At 44.2% G+C, this 22,756-nt stretch overlaps 2 protein-coding genes across 9 annotated transcripts in view; both read left to right on the top strand.

Moving 5' to 3' along the window:
* The window catches only part of kiaa0586 (KIAA0586 ortholog), a 131,089-nt gene that overhangs the window by 16,265 nt on the left and 92,068 nt on the right, over window positions 1–22,756 (top strand). The gene's annotated exons all lie outside the window — the stretch shown is intronic.
* Window positions 406–3,547, top strand: irf2bpl (interferon regulatory factor 2 binding protein-like). The gene has a single exon (XM_017699854.2). It carries the CDS (start codon window positions 844–846, stop codon window positions 2,887–2,889), a length of 2,046 nt encoding a protein of 681 aa, XP_017555343.1. The 5' UTR covers window positions 406–843; the 3' UTR covers window positions 2,890–3,547.

The following is a 22,756-nucleotide window of genomic DNA, read 5'->3' as shown; positions in this document are numbered from 1 at the left end:
ATGTGTATGTATGTATGTATGTATGTATATATATATATATATATATATATATATATATATATATATATATATATATATATATATACATATAGTCCTAGACAGAAATGCATGTACATTATTTCTCTTACAGTGCAAGAAATAAGGTTTTGCTGATGTAAGCATTTTTCTCCACTGTTCGGCGTAAACAGCGTTATAAAGTGAACAGATGAGTTGAACGGCAGTAAAACTCGCGCTGGTGGCCGATTTTACACACAGTCACAGGCTGCAGAACGAGAGAGAGAGAGAGAGAGAGAGAGCAGCTTGTTTTCCCACAAGCCCTCCTTGTTTCTAAGAGAAAACTGTTCAATGTGGTGCGTGCGTGTAGGCTATGTGTGTGCGTTTGTGTCTCCGTCCATTCAAAAGATTTAGTGGGGAGTGGTTAGCGCATGCGTACTCGTACAGCAACAAGTGGCATGTCGATGTGTAACGAAGAGCAGCGCGTTGCTGCTACTGCTGACGTCACCGGTCCAGCCAGGTGGCATTCCGCGCGCGGGGACAGAGCGCGCGCGCTCGCGCGGAGGACGTGGAGGCACCGTCAGGAAAAAAAGGAAGCCAAAAAAAGAGAAAAACAAAGAGTCAATCTCAACGCTGTGAACGCGAGGCAGTAAAATGTAAGGCGGAGCAGTGCAGCCGAAGTCCCGCACCGCCACCGCCGTGGTCCCGGAGCTCGAGGGGGGAGAGAGAGAGAGAGAGAGAGAGAGAGAGAGAGAAAGAGTGAGACGAGAACAGCGAGTGCAGAAAACACAGTGAGGCTTTCCCCCGTTTGCTCGCGCTGAGCGGCTTAGGCGGAGCGGCGCGTGCAGCATGTCTTCCGCGCAGGTCGCCTCGTCGCGGCGGCAGTCGTGCTACCTGTGCGACCTGCCCCGCATGCCGTGGGCCATGATCTGGGACTTCACGGAGCCCGTGTGCCGCGGCTGTGTGAACTACGAGGGCGCGGACCGCATCGAGTTTGTGATCGAGACAGCGCGGCACCTTAAACGCGCGCACGGCTTCCAGGACGGTCGCTCTCCGGGCCCAGGAGGCGCGGGGGTGCCGCTGCCTGTGCCGCCGCCTCCGCCGTCTTCGTCGTCGCTACCTCCGCCGCCCGTGAAGACGCACGTGAAGGAGACGGTGCAGCTGAACCACGTGGACGGCTCGAGTAAGCAACAACAGCAGCAGCAGGCGGCTCAACAGCAAGCGGGGCTCGAGCGCTACTCCTCCCGCTTCGACTACACGGGCATGAGCGCGCACGCGGCGCGCCTCCCCAACGGTCTGAACGGCTTCCCTAAGGCGGACGACGGGCCTCCGGAGCTGAACCGCCAGAGCCCAAACTCGCGGCGCGGCGGACACGGGCTAGTTTCGCTTCCCGCGCAGATGAGCGTGCCTCCCAACCTCCTGCCCCAGACCATGCTGAACGGACCCGCTTCAGGGGCTGCTTGCGCGGGCCTCACACCGCACGGCCTGGTCGCGCGCGCACCTCCATCTTCATCAACATCACAATCATCGTCGTCGTCCGGCATGGGCCTCGCGGAACCGGGAAAACGACCCGCGTCCGTCTCGAGTACGGATCAGGAGCGCGAGGCGCGCGAGCGTCAGCGCAACGCCGAGGCGCTGGCAGAGCTCGGGGAGAGCCTGCGCAACCGCGCCGAGGAGTGGGCGGGCAAGCCGAAGCTCGTGCGCGACACTCTGCTTACGCTGTCCGGCTGCGCGCCCTTCGACGTGCGTTTCAAGAAGGACCACGCGCTCGCGGGCCGCGTGTTCGCCTTCGACGCCGTGGCCAAGCCGGGCGCTGATTACGAGCTGAAGATCTTCGTGGAGTACCCGAGCGGCTCGGGAACCGTCTTCTCGAGCGCGTCAGGTGTCGCCAAACAGATGTACCACGACTGCATGAAGGACTACGGTCGCGGTCTCTCGTCAGGCTTCAAGTACCTCGAGTACGAGAAGAAGCACGGCAGCGGCGACTGGCGCCTGCTCGGCGACTTGCTGCCCGAGCCCGTGCGCTTCTTCAAGGAGATGCTGGGGCCTGACATGCTGCCGCAGGCGCACGTGGACGCGGGCTGCCCGTTGCTCCCTTCCTCAGCACTCGCCGGCGTGCTGCCACGCACCCTGCCGGCGTCCTCCGCGTCCGCCGCGAGCGCGCTACGAGCGGGCGCGCGCAAACGCAAAGCCTCACCAGAACCGGACTCACTCGACGAGCGCCAACAGCAGCAGCAATGGATGGCTAGCCAGAGTGCGGCAGCGGTGGGCTCGTTCGGGGCCTGCCACGGGGGGCCGCCGCCGTTGGGCCCCGTGCACGCGAGCCGTGCCACGCCTCCAGAACCCGCACAGAATGGACAGTCGCCCATGGCTGCACTTATGTCGGTGGCGGACGCGCTAGGAGGTGCAGGCGGCGCACACTCGCCCAAGGACGCAAACTCGGTACACTCCACCACGTCCGCGCGCCACAGCAGCACCGGCAGCGGTGGCGGCAGCAGCCCCGTGTCTCCGGCCTCGGTCTCAGGCCAGCGCCGCTTAGCCTCGCGCAACGGCGACGCGCAGCAGCAAGCTCACGCGGAGCACGCTGGTGCGCATGGGACCCACGGCGTGCCGGACTCGCCCATGGCTGGCAGCGGGCCGCTGTGCTGCACCATTTGCCACGAGCGCCTGGAAGACACACACTTCGTGCAGTGCCCTTCGGTGCCCGGCCACAAGTTCTGCTTCCCGTGCTCACGCGAGAGCATCAAGGCCCAAGGCGCCACAGGCGAGGTGTACTGCCCCAGTGGAGAGAAATGCCCCCTTGTTGGGTCCAACGTGCCTTGGGCTTTCATGCAAGGGGAGATAGCGACCATTCTTGCTGGGGACGTGAAGGTGAAAAAGGAGAGGGACCCTTGAAAGTGACGCGGCCACGTGCACCGACTCAAATAAATATATATATAAATAAAAAAAATATATATATATATAACCATGTTGTGAATAATGTGTACAGAACACCCCCTCCTCCTCCGTGTGTTTCTGTGTTTGGGGGCTCGTGGAGCTCATGTCTCATGGGAATGACGAGGCTGTTGGCCCAAGACGGTGGGAAAGCACTTTGAGCTCACAGTGTGTTGTTTTTCTTTTTGTTGTTGCAGTTCATGCACTTTGTTTCAAGTGATTTTCACATCCAAAAAAACACACAACCCCCCCAAACCAACCCACTTTGTTACTGGACATGTTTTGTCATTTCTTACGGTAAGATGACAGTCATTCGGTTTTCCACGACGATCAGTGGGGCATTTCTCTTCTCTTTTTAATTTTTTTTTCTCGTTTTGCTCTCTTCACATAACGATGTCTCACTTTTTTATATCTCGTGCTCTGAAGGTATGACTATAGTTTATTATGTGTTTTTCGTTCTCTTCCCTTTTATTTTTGCTTTAAAGATGCACGGATGCTTAAGAGTAGAGCAAAAATATTGTACATTAACTGCTCTGTTTGTTTATACGGTTCTGTAGTAACAGAAGACTTGTAACGTGCCTTGGAGCTGAGTCAATTGTAATAAATTCATTGGTATGAAGATTTTGTCAAGTGTCAGTTTGTTCAGTTTTTGATGCATTGGCACTGTTTATATATGTTTTCCCACATGACAGAGTGGAACTGGTTTATTCATGGTTTATGCAAATAGCACAACTTGCAATACATGACATTATGAAGAACCTGTGATGAAACAAGAATGGTTGTGAGTTTTGGCAAAGCCGGTATTTCTTCTGAAAGAACATTTTGTTTGTGCTGGGGTAAATGTCTCTTAGTCTTCACTCTTTGTGAGAGAGGTATGGGGCTAACGTTCTTTGCACAGTAAAAGGAACGCTACTTCAATATGTAGTGTTAACAGCATTTGTGCCAAATCTTTTAAGTGTGAAATAGAGTTCCTATGATTTCGTTGTCTTATTTTTTCCTGTTTGCAGTTTATTTGTTCTTGAGCTTATGAGAGAACATTGCTATTTCTCTGCATTATTGATCAAGGGGATTCCAAAGTATAGGAATTTTCTGTGTTGCATCTGGCATCTTTACTATCATGTTGATATTTGTGCTTGTCTCGGGTTTTTCTCATTCACCTTGACCTAAAAATGAAGACATTTAATGCAACCACACAATATGATGACAAAATTAGGAATGGGCCCTCCTTTTCGGTTCGCATCATATCATGGCGCTGGGCAGCTGAGCTGAGCATTAGTATTGTGGTTTGTGAAAGTCAGGGCCTGTACTTTTGTCCCTAATAGGTTTATCTACAGTAGCTGCAGTGGTCTGTTTTTTTTATGTCATGCTTGCAGCACTAAGTTTAATTATCAGAAGATGAATGATACTCACTCAAGCTGACCTGCAGGAAATGTTGAAATGCATGAGTTCTCGCCTTCTGTCATTTGTATTAGACTCTGTCATCGTTCATGTTATAGCTAAAGATGAATGTTGTAGCTCATTTATGTGTGTGTTTGTATGTGAGGGAGAGAGAAAGAAAGGGAGGGAAAGTGCTTGCACATGCCTGAGACTGCCCTGGGGCCACATTCCTCATTTAGAATTCAGCTGGTGGTCATGTGACCCGTCAGTCGTACTCTTGCATTGGCTGCAGGGGGGTGGGGGGTGTTGGGGGGAGCAGTTGGTGCGTGGCTGTTGCCATGACTCAAGCTAATGCTCTTTTTCTCCTTACAGCGACTCAGACAAATGGTTGGTAGCACAATTCTTTCATGGCGACCAGCCATGAACAGACCTCCAGACTAAATAACAAGGGAGTTTAAGGTCAGAGTGCTGTGCATATGCCAGCATGTGTCACCCACAGACCTCTCTCTGCTTGAACCCTTCTGAGGCTATGCACTCAGATATGATGATGTGTGAAAGGGGAATTGTCTTGCTTTTTACTGAGCTTGTCATTCATTACTCAGCCACTACTCAGGAAGAGGCAAAGTAACACTTTGGTAACACTTTGTTGAAGGGTAGCTTTCATAGGGCTACACAATGGCTACATAAACCTTGAATGACAACTGAAATATAGTTACAGGAACATTTATAAGGGTCTATTTTGACTAGTGTTAGTTGTCACAAAGGCTGCTTTTGTCATTTTGATGTTATTGCACCTCAAAGTGTTACGGCAGCTGATGCTTGTCGCAGTAAGCTGTGTTTGTATAGGGTTTGTCAGTTGTCATGAAAGTCTTATGCATGTTTTGTGAATGCTGTGCTTTAGTAATATGTTGCCAAATGTTTGAAGAAGATAATACACTAACATTTAAAAAAAATCCTTGTTAATGATGGTATAAGTGTGCATAGATAGTTGAGTTGCATTTTGCTCTATGCAGTTTGGCATAGTTGTCCTTATGAAATTAGGTCTATGCTGAATGAATTGCATCATCCATGTAAAGTAATGATGATATAAATGTCTATTACTGGAACTTGAACGGGCTACAAAAGAATGCTATGGAAAGAAACTTTAATTCTGCTTTATAGTATACAAGCTCAGTTGTCTCCCGTCTCTATGCTGTATTCCTTTGTTGGGCTACACAAGTCCTTGTTTAAAGTGCTGCATCTGTATTGAGCTGAGCTTTGTTGTTGAAGCCTATTTGAAGTCATTCTGAACACAAAATTCTTTGATTAACAATGAAAGAGTGAAATCTCAGTACATAATGATCTTTTTACTACTGTGCTTGCAGGAGTCCTGTCTGAATATGTTAGATGTTATGTTCAGTGGTGCATTGCAGAGATGTAGCAGCAGCAGCTGCCTTGTCAGTTGGATCTGAGATGTGGTGACTTGGTCTGGATGATGTACCTTGTATTATAATGCTAAAGCACACGCTGATCAGGTGGGTGCAATAATATCCCAGGTTTTAGATTGCAGCATGCATAGTGAAAAGAACTACAAATAACCTCAATCCAGCCGCTATGATGAGGAGCTTTCTTTCTCTCGTCCTCTGTGCAGCTCATGCAGTGAATATTCTGTGCTTATAATACCCCGTCTTGTGGGATTTCCAGTCTTTAGCATGCAAGCCGCAGCTATACCTCTCCTCTTCTGGATCTGGCTGTTTAATAAGAGCAGAAGCTTTGCTTTATTGTTGCCTTAGCACTGCAGACAGATCCCTGATAATTTTAGCCTGTGAAATCTGATAGGACTGTGTGTGAGTGCTAGTGTGGATTGCTCCGTCATTGGGAATTACCGTCATATGACTTGGGGGAGGGGGGTCTCTGAAATACCACCAGACAGAATGGAGACATGGTGACTGTCCCAGTCCCCCAGCTTCATTATAGCTCCAGATTAGCTGCATCAGCAATACGTTTTTTTGACAGAGTTCGAGTGTCTCCTGCAGTACATGACATTAAGGTATGTGGCTCATCTAAAACATTAAGCTTTTCTCGCGCTTTGTGTCATAGCAAAACCGTTTGTAATATACTGGCAATGTAGTTCTCTCTCACCCAGCCAGGCTCTAGCCTGTCTGTTTTGGATCTGTAGTTTTATGGACGCATTGTGAAATCACTGCAGTCTGTTCCCTGTCTACTGGCAAGGGAAGCCCCCCTTCCCCTCCAAATCCCCTCTTGCCTCTCTCTCATCCTTCTCGCTTTCCCTTCTTCCCTCCCTCCCTCCCTTCTCTACGAGGGAGAAGTTTCCAGCAGATAAAAATACAGCCACTCCAAAGGTTACTCCGCAGTGCCATCGTGCTTGGTTGCCCATGGTAACCAGCCTTGTTCAAAACATCATTTATTCAGGAATGTGTGGACACAAGGGGGGGGCGGGGGACGGCGGCTCATGGTTAACCCTGCGTGTGCTGGACGGGACTCTATCTACAAGAATTTGGTTTATTTAGACAGTTTCTTTATCCTTTTCTGTACATTTTAGGTACAGATTGGAGATGAAATGTTCTATCTCGATTTTAGTATATCTTCTTGAAATGGTACGTTTTTAAAGCAGTTTTGCTTTTCTAAAGCACAAAGCAAACAAAAGCATTAAAAGACGCTTTCTGCTAAGACACATTGTAAATAAATTAATCAGGCTATTGCAAGTAGAGCTTTTCACCTGTGCTCTTTCATCCACTCTGTTCTCTACTGAACTAATATTTTCTTACTTTTGATTCTGTATGCTCCATTTTATTTCTTTTTCTCTCCTTTCTGTCTCTCCATTTTGCCTCTCTGTTCTCTGTCTGTATGCATGTTGTTTTATGCAGACTGAGGATTTGTCTGGAAAGGGTTATTCCCATCTTGTTTTCATTCACTCTGCCTCTGAGCACAGCCATTTATAGACGGTGATGTCAGCACTATCTTTCGTAGCCCAGGGCCCCCTTGGCAGATAATGTATGCAATCTCAGACATTCCATTCCGTCCCAGCGAATAAGCTGCCAGCTGCTGCAGGCGTGAGCTTCCTGCCTCCTTCTGCAGATATTAAAGCTGCAGAGACGAATTGATTTTCTGTCCCTGATGCCCCCCCCTTTTTTTTCCTTCCTTTTTCTTGTTTTTAGCTTCTCTTCAGTGCAGGGAAGACGGATGATGCGATCCCTTGATGTAGCTGCAGATGTGAATTTATAGGACTATTTTGTATTTTGTAGTTTGTTTTTTATTGTATATCCATATCTGTTACTCATGAATCATACTTTTTTTTTGTAGAGCATTTATTAGTGCATAAGTTCTGAATGCATGTTGTGCTAATGAACAATATGATGCTGTCATAGAAAAGGGTTAACTATGCACAGCTACTTCTTATATAGCTGAACAGCCCACTGGTACAAAACCCACATGAAATGGAGCTTGTTTGGGTCTGCCTTTGACTAATGACATTAGGTTGTTAAAAGGTGGGGGGCAGTTTTGGCACAGTTCCAGTCTGATGTTTTTCATTTGCTTGTAAAGGACTTCAATTTCTTGTGGAATTCCAATTTGCATTTCAAGGCCAGCCCCCACCCTTGACGGTTAGCCTGTTAGAGCTTCCTGTAGTTTCCCGCCAGAGCAGGCTGGAGTGGGGGGTTTCTGGAATCGGGGCTCAGAAAAAAAAGGGGGGGGGGTTGTTTTTGAGCACATGGAAGCAGACTATAGGGCACCATGGCGACTCTGTCCTTTCTGAAAAGCCTCCCGGCTAGATTGTACAAGGCTGGTTTCGCTTGATTGATTCAAGCTATTGAACTGGGGACAGATAGAATACCTGTCTGAGCACAAACCAAGCTTTGTATCAAATGGTGCCTGCAGCCTTTGAGGATCTGAATGACCAGTCCCCTTTCTTCAGATTCACATCTGTTGTCACATTCACAGAGAAATAAGTTGCACTATACAACGGAATTCATGGTTTACATGTTCTTCCCTGATGCCAGAATTAAAAAATGGGGGACAAATAAAGGCCATAAGATTTTCTTGAAACAGCCTGAAACATCCCAGAATCCCAATTACATTAATTGTAATCACACTTATGAGAGCTGTAACTAAACATTGTTTTGTGGTTATGTGTGTAAGCATGCAGAACAGGGAGATAGAAAAGGGTTAACTGCAAACCCTGGGGCTGTGCTTCTCTTGGCAGGCGGGCTGGAGAAATGTAGCCCCTTTCATTCCTCTGGGTTGTTTACACGACTCTCTGGCAGCCATTTTAGACTGGAGCTCAGCTACCACAGGCGCGGGAGTGGACTCGGGTTTCTGAAGCTTTCACAGTGCAGCGAGTTCAGTCAGCAGCTTGTCCCCTCATCCATCTTCTCCTGGGGGGCCTTGCTTTTTCCTCCCTCATTCCAAGCTGGCCCTTTTTTAATTTTATTTTTTTATAGCCTACTGTATTTGGCCATGTGTCTCTCACTAAGAACTATATTGTTTATCGTTTGGGGTTTAAATGACTAAGCTATGATTAATCTTTTGTCTTTTTAGGTTTGCTTTGCCTAAAAAGGATTCTTGTTCCACTGCTTTTCTCCTGCTACACTCCTCCCTCCCGCCCACCTTCCTTTTGTCTTTTTGTTATTGATCAAGCTTGCAATTGAAAATGCTATGCTGCAGCAGACTGTTGAGAAGCCGTTTGTATCTGTGTCTCTGTGACCTTGACCTTGCACAACTGATGAACACACTGGGTAAAAGCCATCAGTGTTAATGGTCATGAAAGTTCCATGAAACGGAAACCTCTCTAGTGGCCTTGTGGCAAAACAAAGGGAAAAAATTAAAAAAAAAGATTGTCTAACTGAGAGCAAAGTACTCGTCAGTATTCAAGAAGGTTTATTTAAAAAAGAAAAAAAAAGAACAACATCAGCTGTTCTGGTCAGTCCTACTTGTTTTGCATTAGTCGGGCCTATGTGTCAAGCCTTTGAAATGTCATTTCAGTAAGCACTCAGAGGAATGCGCTCCACCTTTGAACAACCCTAATTAAGTGCTCCTCTGTGAAAATGCACAACCCCCAAAGCAGCCACACCATCCTTTACTTCGTCATTCATCTGCTTTCTTCAGACCAGCCTTCCAGGGGATGTTTACTGCAACCTGGTAAACCAATACACATTAATCCTCATCATGTAAGAAGATATGATTGACCTTTTGTTGGATCAATAAACCGGCTATGCCCCAGTGATGCCAGCACTCATTTGTTGGAAAAGATTTTGTGAGCTGGCCAACAATATTGACGTTTCTTCTGGTGAGTTGAGAACTGCAGGTGATTTCTGCACATTAGTAGCATGTTGTTTTTGACCTTTTCAGGCTGATTTCATTAAACAAAAACAGCAGTTTATACAGCACTGATTTTCCTTGGGGTATCATTAGTAAAGATACATCATCAAAATTTTTCTTTCAAATCAACCTACTATCTGGTCCTTTCTCCAAGCTTGCTCTATGTTGTACTGTCCATAAAATGCTAATATGTAGCAACTTGTTTTTCCACTGCAAAGCCTTTTTTTTGCAGATATTGCGAGAATGGAAAACAAACAGCTACATTCCTGAGATAACATTAATATTTAATCAAACACGTCTCATGCAGAACTGCTGAGCAGTCATGTAACCCCTGTAGATACACCCTCATTATTTTCTGTGCATCTTGTTTCATTTTGTCTTCCCCATCTTGTTGATGGCACATAGGTTTGTATGTCACCCAAGGCTTTAGACCACCTCTGGCGCTGAACAGTGAGATGGTGATTGGGTAAAGGAGACGTTGTCACTCAGTGTATCTCTGGCAGAGGCCTCTGCGCTGATGATGGTTCAGATGGCTGCAGTTGTTGTCACCTTCCCCCCCCATCACCTGGGCTGAGCACAAATGCCCCCTCTTCAGCACCCCTAGGCCCATCTGTTGCGTGAATGGGTGCTGTGATGGTGCTTCATTAAGAAGTGTTGGATGTGTCTCAGCTGTCAACAGATGTGCCAGACTTCAACTCACACATCCAACTTTAACTTAAGACATTTGAATAAGTAAGAAAATGCTCTTGTGATCTGCACATGGGCTTGACTGAATTTGAAAGTCTGGGCCCAATCCCAGAGGTTTAATTTCACCAGTCTGTGTTTCGCCCGCAAATGTGTTCTTTGATAGCAGCTGTTTCGATGTTGGACAAGGCTTTCAGAACATTGGCAAAAATTCCATGGAGTTTAGTCAGAGTTGAGTTTCAGTGTAAAATGATATGCTACCAATCTTTTGTCACTAGATAGGTTGGAAATGTCAGTGAATTTTAAAACAAAGTCTTTCAGTTCAGTCTTTATTGTTATCTCTCAGGGAACAAAATGATTTGCAAGCAGTCAATAACATTCATTCCATCCACAGAATAAAAGAATAAGGAAACACATTAAATAAAAGATGGATTCTTAAACAGATTTCTACAAAACAAGACAAAGAGAGCATAACAATGTACAACAGAAGATCGAACATTCTCTTATCCCTCTTATTTCTAACAGTTTGATTTTTTTGCAATTGTATTAAGTAATGCTAAATTAATAGCACCCTCCAAATGTTATTATTAGTACAAAAACATAGTTGTGCGGTATCAATACTTATTCAGTTGAATTTTTTTCAGCTTTCTGTAAAGCTTCTTCTGCTTCACAGTAGTTGCTACTAGAGATGCACGATGATACAGAAATGACCTCAGCATCAGCAGATAATCTACTTAAAGGAAATTAATGGTATTGGACATATCTTTGACTGCTACTTCAAACCAATATTTTATTTAGTATTTATTGTACTGTATCGTAAATGTTGCATATCATTATATTGCTAATTACAGCGCTAAGATGCAGTCTCAAGTTTTCTGTTTTAGAAATGTTTATGTATGGGCATTGGTATTGACACTGGCAAATATATCCATAAAAAAATATAAGATCAGCCCAGGCATCGTGCATCCCTAGTTGCTACAAAATGATCCACTTGGGGATGGAGTGTGGATGGGTCCATTGAAACTGGATACTTACTAAAACAATGGTCTCCAGTAACAGATTATTTGTGAGAAAAATATTAAGAAACTGTTTTGGTCACTTTTTCACAGTATCTGTACACAATTTTAATAGCTAGTAAAGTCTGTTGGAACCCTGCTGTGGTCTCTGGTGCAAAACCAGGCTAGAATGGCCACTATTTGCGGCATAGCTCTGAACTGCGTCACACTCATCTGTGACTCTTGCCATTGAAGTGGTAGACTAAGTTAACCCCACTTTACCTCTTTTATTGCTTTCCTGTTGTTATTGCTAAGATAGTCAGTGTCAGCACTTGCTACATACTGAAAATATTAGTTCCAGAAAGTTTGTTTAGAAAGTTGGTTTCTCATTCAACATAAATGGGCTCATAATTATGTAGGGTTTACCAGACCACAGTCCACATCATAGCCATGCAGATGGTAAAAGCTCACTTGCCTCCTGTTTTTTTTTTCTATATGATGCTGTAGTGAAGTGTTTAATTGTAAATTGAGTCACAATAATTAGCCGGGCCTTTTCTGACATTTTCTGAAAATGTCATGGCCGTCTGGCATGTAGTGTGGCATGTAGTCAGATGTCATCACTCACTAAGACGTGAGAGTGATCAGGGGACTTGGCTTGTACTTTAAATAGAATGGCAATGAGGGAGTGCATGGCTTGATTGGCACTGGCAATATATAATTCAGATTCAGCCCCCAGGATTCAGGGTGAATCTGTGATCTGATTACTAATCAGAAGACATGGCAACCTCTCCCTCTCCTCCTCCTGCTCATCCTCTGAGGCACGCCGAGGCCGGCTCTCCGCTGCAGAGTCTGTCATGAACTATTGCACACCAACCTGGACCATTCAGCAGGGGGAAAAAGAAAGATGAGCCAGTTGCCATGGAGACGGAGACATGGAGTGATGCTGATTGGATGCAAGGTCTCCCTCTCTACCTCTCTCTCTTTCTTTTCCTCTCCTGCTCCCTCTTCCTCACTCACTCCCTCTCCCAATACTCAAAAGAATTGTATTTTTCTCGCTCCGTACTCCGAATCCTCTTGAATGACAGGGTAATTTATGTATTATGTGCCCTGTGGTACAAGGGAACATGGCAACATAGGCATTCAGGAGGTGATTATTGTACCATACTGGATAGAGACAAGCATTTTGACTTTTTCTCAGTGATGTATGGCTTCAGCGGAACTGTAAAAGACTTGCAGGAAGGCACTCAAGTGCCATGCCTAAACCGTCTAAGAGATGATCAGCTTGATGAAAGCATTTTCAATGTTTTTCTTGCTTTTGCGTTACTGCGACACATAACTAATGTGAGCTCAAACAACACAATTAATTCATTATTATTAATAAATTCTTCAAATAAATAAAGGTAATATGCTGTCCAAACATAAATAGACATGCCTTCTATTTGGATACTGAAGCTGTCTAGGTAGGACTGAATGATTAAATTGATTTTAAATTGTGACTGATTTTCAATTGTGTTGTTTTCCATAAAGGCCTGTTTTTTTCCAGCCAAGAACCAGTAGACCCATTTTTTCAGGTTTGAACATGTTGCACCAGATTGCCAGTTAGTTGTGATTGTGTACACACACTGGTGTGACTCGTGTACAGGTGGGACACAATCTCTGTGTTATTATGTTAAAAGTTAAAACATGCTAAGATGACATTGTTGATTATGTAGTCAATAATAAAAATTCAATATCTTACAATTTGAAAAAAGCACTCTTTTTGAAATTACGATTGTAATATGAAAATGATTAATCTTTCAGCCATACTTTAAGATGCACCCACTGCTGACATAAACTAAATTGCACATGCACAGCTTGTATAATCTTAATAGAAATACGCTGAATGAGAGAGGATGATAGAGTGAGTTACTCTGGAGCATCCGCACTTGAGTCTAAGGTCACCATGCCCAGTGCCAAGCAGTTTGAATTGTATAAAGCACCCTAGCATTGAGCTGTGGAGCAGTGTAATGGCATTCTCTGGTGTGGTGTAGCTCTACCAGTACCTCTGGAATGAGTTGGTGAAACGTTTGTGATCCAGAACTAATCATCCCACATCAGTGCCTGACCTCACTAATGTTCTTGTGGCTGAATGCAGTCAAATTCACAATGTTCCACTAGTTTAAAGCCTTCCCAGAAGAGTCAGGCTTGGAGAAGCAGGTATCTACAAACTTTTGGATGTATAGCACACACTGAGAACATATATTTATTTGTGCTTTGGAATATACTGAATACCTATTCCAATATATTTAATTTTACCATTGATCAAATTACGCTTATTAAAAAATCTCTAGCAAGGGGACCTGGACATCATAAGCACATGGATATGTTCGAGAGGGTTCTGTGTTAGATTTAGAGTGCAATGTAAAGTTTCTCTATTGTTATCCCACTCAGATCAGACATTTTCCCATGCTGCACTGTGCCTCTGGGCTTTTTCTACATCCAGCAACCCCACTCTCTCTCTTTCCCTCTGTACAGCAGCCAAACCAATGTGTTTTATCAATCTCACCAATGGACATTTCTAGTAATAGGAACCAGAGCCATTGGAGGAGTCTCAGATGGCCCAGAGGCCCAGGAAGGAGCCACTAACCTCAGGTTCAGTCGGGCGGTTAAGGCAGACTGACTCAGATTGCACAATATTCTCTCTGTTTGTTCAAGATTCTGCTGAAATGGGCCAAAGTGTACAGTGCGACCGCTACATTCTTCTAACTTCTTCTCTCTCCCACCCTCTATGTCCTTGGCACATTTAAAACACATTCCCTGAAAACATGACCGACTTTTCCCAGGTTTAAAACCCATAACTGAAATAGAGACAGTGGCCAAATGTACCTGTTGCCATGTTTGTCTGAGCTGAAGGAAGATGCATCTCCATAGAAGGAGTGGAGAACATCAGAAGATGAGTCATAGCTCTCAGTTCATGGTGGAGTTCAGAAGCCTCATTTATATCTCTGAATTGTGCCGGCACCTTTTAATGGATGTGATTTGCTCATTCAGGCACTCATGCACTTTATGTGCCACTGTAAGAACGACTCCTGCTGGTTAAAGGGCGCTATTGCAGACATACTTTTACACTTGGCATTTTCCTGCGTTTGTTCAGATGTAATTACTTCCTTGTGTTTGTTTTTGGAGTAGCTTATTGCCTTTAATGGGAGATGACTCTGCACTTTTCTTCTGTCTCCCTAACTCAGCATCAAAAGCTCTTTATTAATTGGCAGCCTGATATCTAGTTAAACCACCCAGCCTTAAGTGTACTTTTAAACATGCAGTTGTTGCAGAGAGGTAATATACCTCAATTTATTTGGCATCCACAAGCCACGTGGGTTACAAACGCTTGCCTAAACTGCCTCCCTTTCACAAGTCATCACCTACACTGACTGGGCCAGATGGCTTAGTCTAATGTACAGCGTGCCTTGTTGCAAACGGCTGCCGTCAGTGCTGGCACAGATGTTGTGCGGTAGAGAGTTGCTACGCTGCCCAAACTCCCTCTTCCTTCACTGTGATTAATGAAGCTTCCAGCTCACCTAGCTCTTCAGTCAGCCTCCTCAGGCTGCCTCCATCTCCCAAGCCCCAGCAGTATTTCCTTCACACAGCCAGATTTATATGGGGATGTGGTGCATATTTATGAAGTGCGCTCCCCATTTGTACTTACAGGCTTGGTTTTCCTTCCATTTACTGTCCAGGGCCTCTATATTAATCATATGTCACTCTCGCCCCGTCTGGAAGTCGCCCCTACCCATGCTGCTATGAGTCTTGGAGCATGTTTAAAGGGCACTGGAGGTTTTGCAGGACCTAATAACTGCAGTGGGAGCCAAAACTAGTGCTTGTGATGAATATGACCGTTCTTTCAGCTGGTGTGTAATATTACTTCCACCATGAGCTCACCCTGTTGCTCTGTTCGCACTCTTCTGCAATACTTTTGTGTATTGAATCCAACCTGATGGAGGCGGTGGCTCTAAATGTGACCTTGATGTGACAGAAGGAGGACAGAGAGATATAAATACATGGCCTGTGTTGCTTTGCCCTCTGGTTGGCCACAAAGCTTGGCAAAGGTTTACCACACTGCCCAGAGGTCAAACCATCTTAAGGACAGCTAGTGCTTGCTTTTGTTGTGTAGATTATAGAATCACCTCTGCTGTCAGCTGTACTGACCTGCGGTTTGCGACTCATTTAGTTCGCCTTTATGCGGCACAGCATAAAGAGACGGTCATGGTTATACTGTGGAGAGAGAGAGAGAGAGAGAGAGAGAGAGAGAGATGTGCCGCAAAACACAGTTTGAAAATCAGCAGCTTGAATAAAAAGGATCAGTACAACAGAGCAAAAAAATAGCGCGCTCCATTTTCTCTGCGTTTTTCTGCTGCTAGTCAAGTTTGCCCAAATCTCATCTGACAGAGCAAAGGCTGTGAGGTAAGCTCATGTTTTCGTGCGAGCCGAGCTCTACTGGGGGATCGTAGCTGTGCGTTTGGCCGCTGCGGGTGCTGCTGCTGCGGCGGATCGTTCCGGTCTGCTACCCTTTCAGTCAATGGGCAAGCTGTGGGGGAGGAGCGCCGCTGCATGTCGTTCCGATGTGACGAGCCCGGATGACACGGGCAGAAAATAGCCCCCCGTCTCCCTCGCCGAAACCCGCCGGCTCCCTCACCCTCAGCCCCCGACCGAACCCACTTCGCCGTCTGAGGGAGGCAGCCAATCACAGGCCGCTCTGTTGCTAGGTAATGGCTGGCCGCCCCCGTGCCTGAGCATGCTAATACAGTGCGGTGACGTTTCCACGGTGAGACGAGCACTCACACACCACGGATGAGTGTGTGTGTGTGTTTTTGTAGAAGACAGAGAGAGAAACGTATGAAGGTATGGGGCAACAGTTGTTCCTCTGCTCTAGTTGACGTTTTTAGTGCCATGTCCATATGTTTAGATAGAAATTCCTTTACTGGTTACATCAGTGAAAAAAGTGAAATGCTGGAACAGATTCAAACGTCAAGCACACAGTTTACTGTACAACACCTGGTGTAGTTTTGGATTTCACAGTTTTGGCTTCTCTCAACATTCAATACGTTGTTTGGATGGACAAAACATAAAAAAAAGCGAAATAAATGGTTACACCTGAGAATTAAACCGATTACAAGCCCCCCACCCCTTTTAAAATCCTGACAACAGTGTTCAGTGACCGCACAGAAATGTATATTGCAGCCATCTCCTGTCAAAAGACTGACACGCTGTAGTTTCACAGCACTGACATTAGCAAACCTTGCTCAGAATTAGTTAACATGTAGTGCTACTAGTATGCCAGACTAGCATGTCACACTAATACTTACTAGAATTAACATTCCCGGTTTTCAGTCATAATGAGTCTATTTTACCTCAGGTCATACCAGCCGTGACTGACTGCAGGCGACTTGATCACAGAGGTATACCGGTAGTATCAAAGGATGGCAGCCCTCTCAAACCGAGCCCTGAATTAGTATTGGCCCATCTTAACTTTACTAAATGAACTGGGTGTAGATCAAATGTGACAAGCTCACATTCAGTGCTGTTTCTTACTCGTGGTTGCTGGAAAATTATAGATCCTAAAAAATATTTGTATATGACCTTCAGCCTGATAGTTTGTTAGCCTGTAATGCAACTGAACACAGTGCCTTAACAAAGCATTGACATCAGATTGGTACTTGCTGTTGGTATTGATATTCTGTGTTCAGATACTGGAATCAATATAAGAAGGAGAAAGTTGGATCGATACATCCTTAACTTTAAAAGAGTACCAAAGTAGATTTTTTTTATTTGGTGCCTTATAGGGAGGGAAAGAGGTTCTGAGGTGAAGAGGAGAAGGAGAGAGAGATACGAGGAGCGACAGGCAGATGGAGGGAGCGGATCAGAAGGGACAGCAGACTGACTGCTTCCCCAAGGCAAACATTTAGCACCACAGAATGAATCATCTTGGCCAAATTAGCTGGCAGTGGATGGGCTTTTCCTCAGCGCCAGGCTGACATATAGGTATGACCTGTCTGCCGCTTAGGGAGCAGGCCCCCCCCACATAAAAGAAGAACAGAAGGGGACCTGTCGTCTCCTTTTGCCTCTCTTTTCTTTTCTTGTCCTACTTTTATTATCCCTTGCTGATAAACCTCTGCTCTGCCCTTCATTTCCAAACAGCATGTTAAATAAATGCTGTTTTTAGACAGGTCGGGCATCTCTCTGAGACACTCCACTCTCTTTCTCCTTGCTGCTTTCTGCAGCCGTTAAATCAGCTAATATTGCACTTAGTCAAACTACTTGGCTTCCCTCATGTTTAAGTCTGGAAGCTATTAGGTGCAGAGGTGAAATATAAGTGCAACTGAGTGAAAGTGAACGATACTGTCACTGGAGGGCTTTTCCTTTCTTCTCTCTTGTATACCTACATGGTGCTTAAAGGGATACTCCATTTTCAAATGTAGTCCATGTCTGACCATACAGCGTATGGTCAGTTACCACAGACAGTAGTTTTGACACATTGACAGATTTATAGCGAAAGCCAGTGGGCAGGTGTTGAAGTCTATTACAAGTATGTTGTTTTAGTAAGCGCAGGGAAATGTGTCAAAATTGCTGGCCTTGGTAATCAACTGTATGATATGGATGCGACAAATGGAGATTCAGGTGAAGAACACTGGAGTATTCCTTTAAAAGACATTTCTGCTTTTCAGCTGCATGCACTGGAACCAGATTTTTAAAAATATGCTTTCCGATATATTGAAGGTATAAGACTTTTTTAATCTTGTGTTTGTAGATGGAAAATAGACCACGGTACAGTGTGTGTGGTTTGTATTTATGAATGTTTTTTTCCGGAGGGGCTACTGTTGAATATACTGGACCCTTATGTGCCTCTCAGGATGCTGCAGGTGTGGCTCCAGCACAGCGAGAGCCAAGTGGGAGTATGCAGTTGGTTTTGATGAATAAGTATGGCATCGGGGCAACAAATGACGATGGGCAGCACGTTGGAACGGCAACCTCTACAGAAAACGTTGCATGCACACATCAGCATGCGTAGTGTGTCCACATGCCCCCAGTTGTTATTGGAAAAGAACCTTTACATTAATCAAAAAAATGCATGAGCTCCATATTAAGGGGGATAAATATTAATGAGGGAGTGCGGTGCGGGACAGGCGGATGTGTTTTAATAAGAAGCGTATGTGGCGGTGCTGGGTAGGGAGGATGCAGCCTGGGCGCTGGGGCACAGGCCACTGAGGAGAATACTAATGCTGCTGCCTAGCTTTGTTCCACTCCAACCTATTTCTTTGGACTCCACATGCACGTGCAGCAAGGTTCTCTGGCAAAAACAGGGGCTGTTGGCCAAAAACGTAACTTACATTTCTTTCCATTTTGTTGGTTACAGGAGAGAATGCAGAGACAGTAACGTTCTTGTGTATTGTTGCTGTAATACAGAAACCTGATTTGTTGAACATTTCATGACAAATAGTATAGAATTGCTTGTAATAAAATTACTTTAGATTTTTAATTGTTGAAATGTACACAAAGCCATTCAGAATGGTTTAATGTGATATTGATACATTGTAAAGAAACTTACAGCTCAATTTTTTTTCAGGAGTAGTGATAGGAACCAGGGTTTGTGAAGCCTACAAATCTAATATTTCTTTATTTACTATCCTAAAGTACCAGTGAACCTTCATGTGTTGTCTGGGTTTTATATGTAATGATATTCATAAAATAGCCATAATTATGAAACACTTTCTTGGGGGGCCTATTTTGCCTTAGAACACCCTGTATGTATCTCTCCACCATGAATGAAATTTAAAAAACATTTTAGTCCAAAACCGCATAAAAATGTCTATATAAAACAATGTCTTAGACATTTGGCAGCAATTTTGTAACTATTCCATGTCTGTCAGGTGGCTTTTAGCTCTTAGGCTTTTAGACATTATATACATCTGGTTCCCATAACCATCATTGTGAACAGTTCTGACTAGAATGGAGCATTTTAGATAATTTTTGTTGAATCTACATTAAAGTCGAGTGTTTTTTCTTTCGGTCATAAAGTTACCTTTTCAGTGATGTGAATTTTTTAGGATGCACAATGGTTTCGGAATCATATCGGTATTTGCAGATACTTGCTTAAAAATGATGAGGCAGATACTGAGATTTGATCGATATATTAAACTGATGTTTGATGATGTGTTTACTAGAAGCATGATGTTTAAGTGATGCTGAGCTACTCTTTTAAAATATCTACATTTTATGTATTTTACTGTATTTGTGAGCCTATAAAATAATTGGAATGCCAGTTCAGGCAGATGTAGTCCAAGTTTCTATATTTTATAAATGTTTGTTTTGGCATCAGCAGACATGTGCATGAAAAATATTGTGTATTGACATTCGCCCCTAATTCCAATGTTGATATATCCCTATGTTTTTTTTTTTTACAACAGTAGAGACAGTATGCAATTACTTTGTAAATGCTGAAAGATCATTGTGGTGGTGTGTGTGAGTTTTGCATTGTGTTTATGGAGCTGAGAGTGTGTTGGTCTCTGCTGATTATTTCTTGTTTAAGTGTACATGTATGGGTGTGTGGGGATGTGCTTTTGTCTCTGCTGTAATGTGCAGTAATGTGAGGGTGTTATTCTTTTATTTTCATGTAAATGTGTTTGGGCTTACTATTGCATTCTATTGTAATTGTGAGAATGTTCGAGAACAGCATTTATACCACCTGTTAATAGGTTAAGACTAATCAGGTTTATATAAAGGAATACACATTACTACCTTGAGATGCTGTGCTTAAAAAAAATTAAAAGCCTGTAGGACAAAAAATTATCAGTGTGTATTTTCTCAACAGTTTGGACAACAAAAGAGTCAAATAATTATTTAGGCAAAGCTTATTCTTATTCAAAGCTTATTCTTCATTCAAAGGAAAACACTTTGATGAACATTTGCACAATGTATAGGAGTGTGCGGTATGATGTTTTATCATGTCAAATTACATCACAATACATTTTTCTGAGTATAGCGCATAGAATGTAATTGATGAGGGTTTTTTAAGTTTTGCTTATAACTGTATTAATGTATGAATAGCTGCTTGTACCACTGCAGGAGTGACATTTCAAAAGATAAACCAAAATTATTGATGGTCAGTCTATGGTGAAGATTGGCTTCCTTGCTCTCCAATCTACGGTCTCTTAGCTTTCAGTGTGGCCGTATGCTCCAGCCTGGCACTCCTCTGGGATGTTGAGCCCACTGTGCTGGGACTCAGACTAAATGTCAGCACTGCCCACACTCTCTGCCCACTGCACCACTGAGCAGCCCAGTCAGTGACCTTGACCCTGCTGAAATGTCGCTGTGACCACCTCACTTTGATACTCAAATGTGGGTTGGGAACAGTATTTACACTTGAAGAAAGAAGATACACTGTTGAAGTGCTTCAGTTTGGTTTAGTGTTGCACATCCAATACTAATCCAAGAGAAAGAATGTATTTCATAGAATGTATTTCTTTAATTTTTTTATATTCTCCCAATTTTTAATTACAATTTCCACAATTTAGAATAGTGAAGACATCCTGTCTATGAAATGACACATATGGAAGTGAAAGCAAAACTGTATTTTAGATTCTTCAGAGTAGCTCCTCTTTGTCTTGTGCAGCTTTACTCGCTCTTGGCATTTTCTCTGACAGCTTAATGAAGAGCCACTTGAAGTCTGTGTGTGTGTGTGTGTGTGTGTGTGTGTGTGTATATATATATATATATATATATATATACATATATATATATATATATATACTGCTCAAAAGAATAAAGGGAACATTTAAACAACACAATATAACTCCAAGTAAATCAAACTTCTGTGAAATCAAACTGTCCACTTAGGAAGCAACACTGATTGACAATCAATTTCACAGCTGTTGTGGAAATGGAACAGACAACAAGTGGAACTTATTGGCGATTAGCAAGACACACTCAATAAAGGAGTGGTTCTGCAGGTGGGGACCACAGACCACTTCTCAGTACCTTTCTGCTTTCTGGCTGATGTTTTGGTCACTTTTGAATGTTGTTGGTGCTTTCACACTCGTGGTAGCATGAGACGGACTCTACAACCCACACAAGTGGCTCAGGTAGTGCAGCTCATCCAGGATGGCACATCAATGCAAGCTGAGGCAAGAAGGTTTGCTGTGTCTGTCAGCGTAGTGTCCAGAGGCTGGAGGCGCTACCAGGAGACGTGGAGGAGGCCGTAGGAGGGCAACAACCCAGCAGCAGGACCGCTACCTCCGCCTTTGTGCAAGGAGGAACAGGAGGAGCACTGCCAGAGCCCTGCAAAATGACCCCCAGCAGGCCACAAATGTGCATGTGTCTGCACAAACGGTTAGAAAACGACTCCATGAGGATGGTATGAGGGCCCGACTTCCACAGCTCTTCACAGATGAAAGCAGGTTCACAATGAGCACATGTGACAGACGTGATAGAGTCTGGAGACGCCGTGGAGAGCGATCTGCTGCCTGTAACATCCTTCAGCGTGACCGGTTTGGCAGTGGGTCAGTAATGGTGTGGGGTGGCATTACTTTGGAGGGCCGCACAGCCCTCCATGTGCTCACCAGAGGTAGCCTGATTGCCATTAGGTACCGAGATGAGATCCTCAGACCCCTTGTGAGACCATATGCTGGTGCGGTTGGCCCTGGGTTCCTCCTAATGCAGGACAATGCTAGACCTCATGTGGCTGGAGTGTGTCAGCAGTTCCTGCAAGATGAAGGCATTGAAGCTATGGACTGGCCCACCCGTTCCCCAGACCTGAATCCGATTGAGCACATCTGGGACATCATGTCTCGCTCCATCCAGCAACGCCATGTTGCACCACAGACTGTCCAGGAGTTGGCGGGTGCTTTAGTCCAGGTCTGGGAGGAGATCCCGCAGGAGACCATCCGCCACCTCATCAGGAGCATGCCCAGGCGTTGTAGGGAGGTCATACAGGCACATGGAGGCCACACACAATACTGAGCCTCATTTTGGCTTGTTTTAAGGACATTACATCAAAGTTGGATCAGCCTGTAGTGTGTTTTTCCACTTTAATTTTGTGTGTGACTCCAAATCCAGGCCTCCATTGATTAATAAATTTGATTTCTGTTGATGATTTTTGTGTGATTTTGTTGTCAGCACTTTCAACTTTGTACAGAACAAAGTATTCATTGAGAATATTTCATTCATTCAGAGCTAGAATGTGTTATTTGTGTGTTCCCTTTATTTTTTTGAGCAGTGTAATATATATATATATATATATATATTATGTAGATTATGTAGATTATGATTATTCAGACAAAAGGGTCCAAACTTGGGTCCAGACTGGCACTGCACCATTTTATGTTATATATATTTGTATATATATATATATATATATATATATATATATATATGTATGTATGTATATGTATATATATGTATATAAAAAATGTAATTAAGATTAT

This window comes from Pygocentrus nattereri, chromosome 10, assembly GCF_015220715.1.
Source record: "Pygocentrus nattereri isolate fPygNat1 chromosome 10, fPygNat1.pri, whole genome shotgun sequence".
In the NCBI taxonomy this organism is placed as follows: domain Eukaryota; kingdom Metazoa; phylum Chordata; class Actinopteri; order Characiformes; family Serrasalmidae; genus Pygocentrus; species Pygocentrus nattereri.
The sequence above is the reverse complement of the archived record's forward strand: the minus strand, read 5'-3'. Positions and strand labels throughout refer to the sequence as shown.

Excerpts from the sequence above, each read along its gene's own strand:
- irf2bpl (XM_017699854.2), top strand. The coding sequence starts at position 844 with ATGTCTTCCGCGCAGGTCGCCTCGTCGCGGCGGCAGTCGTGCTACCTG.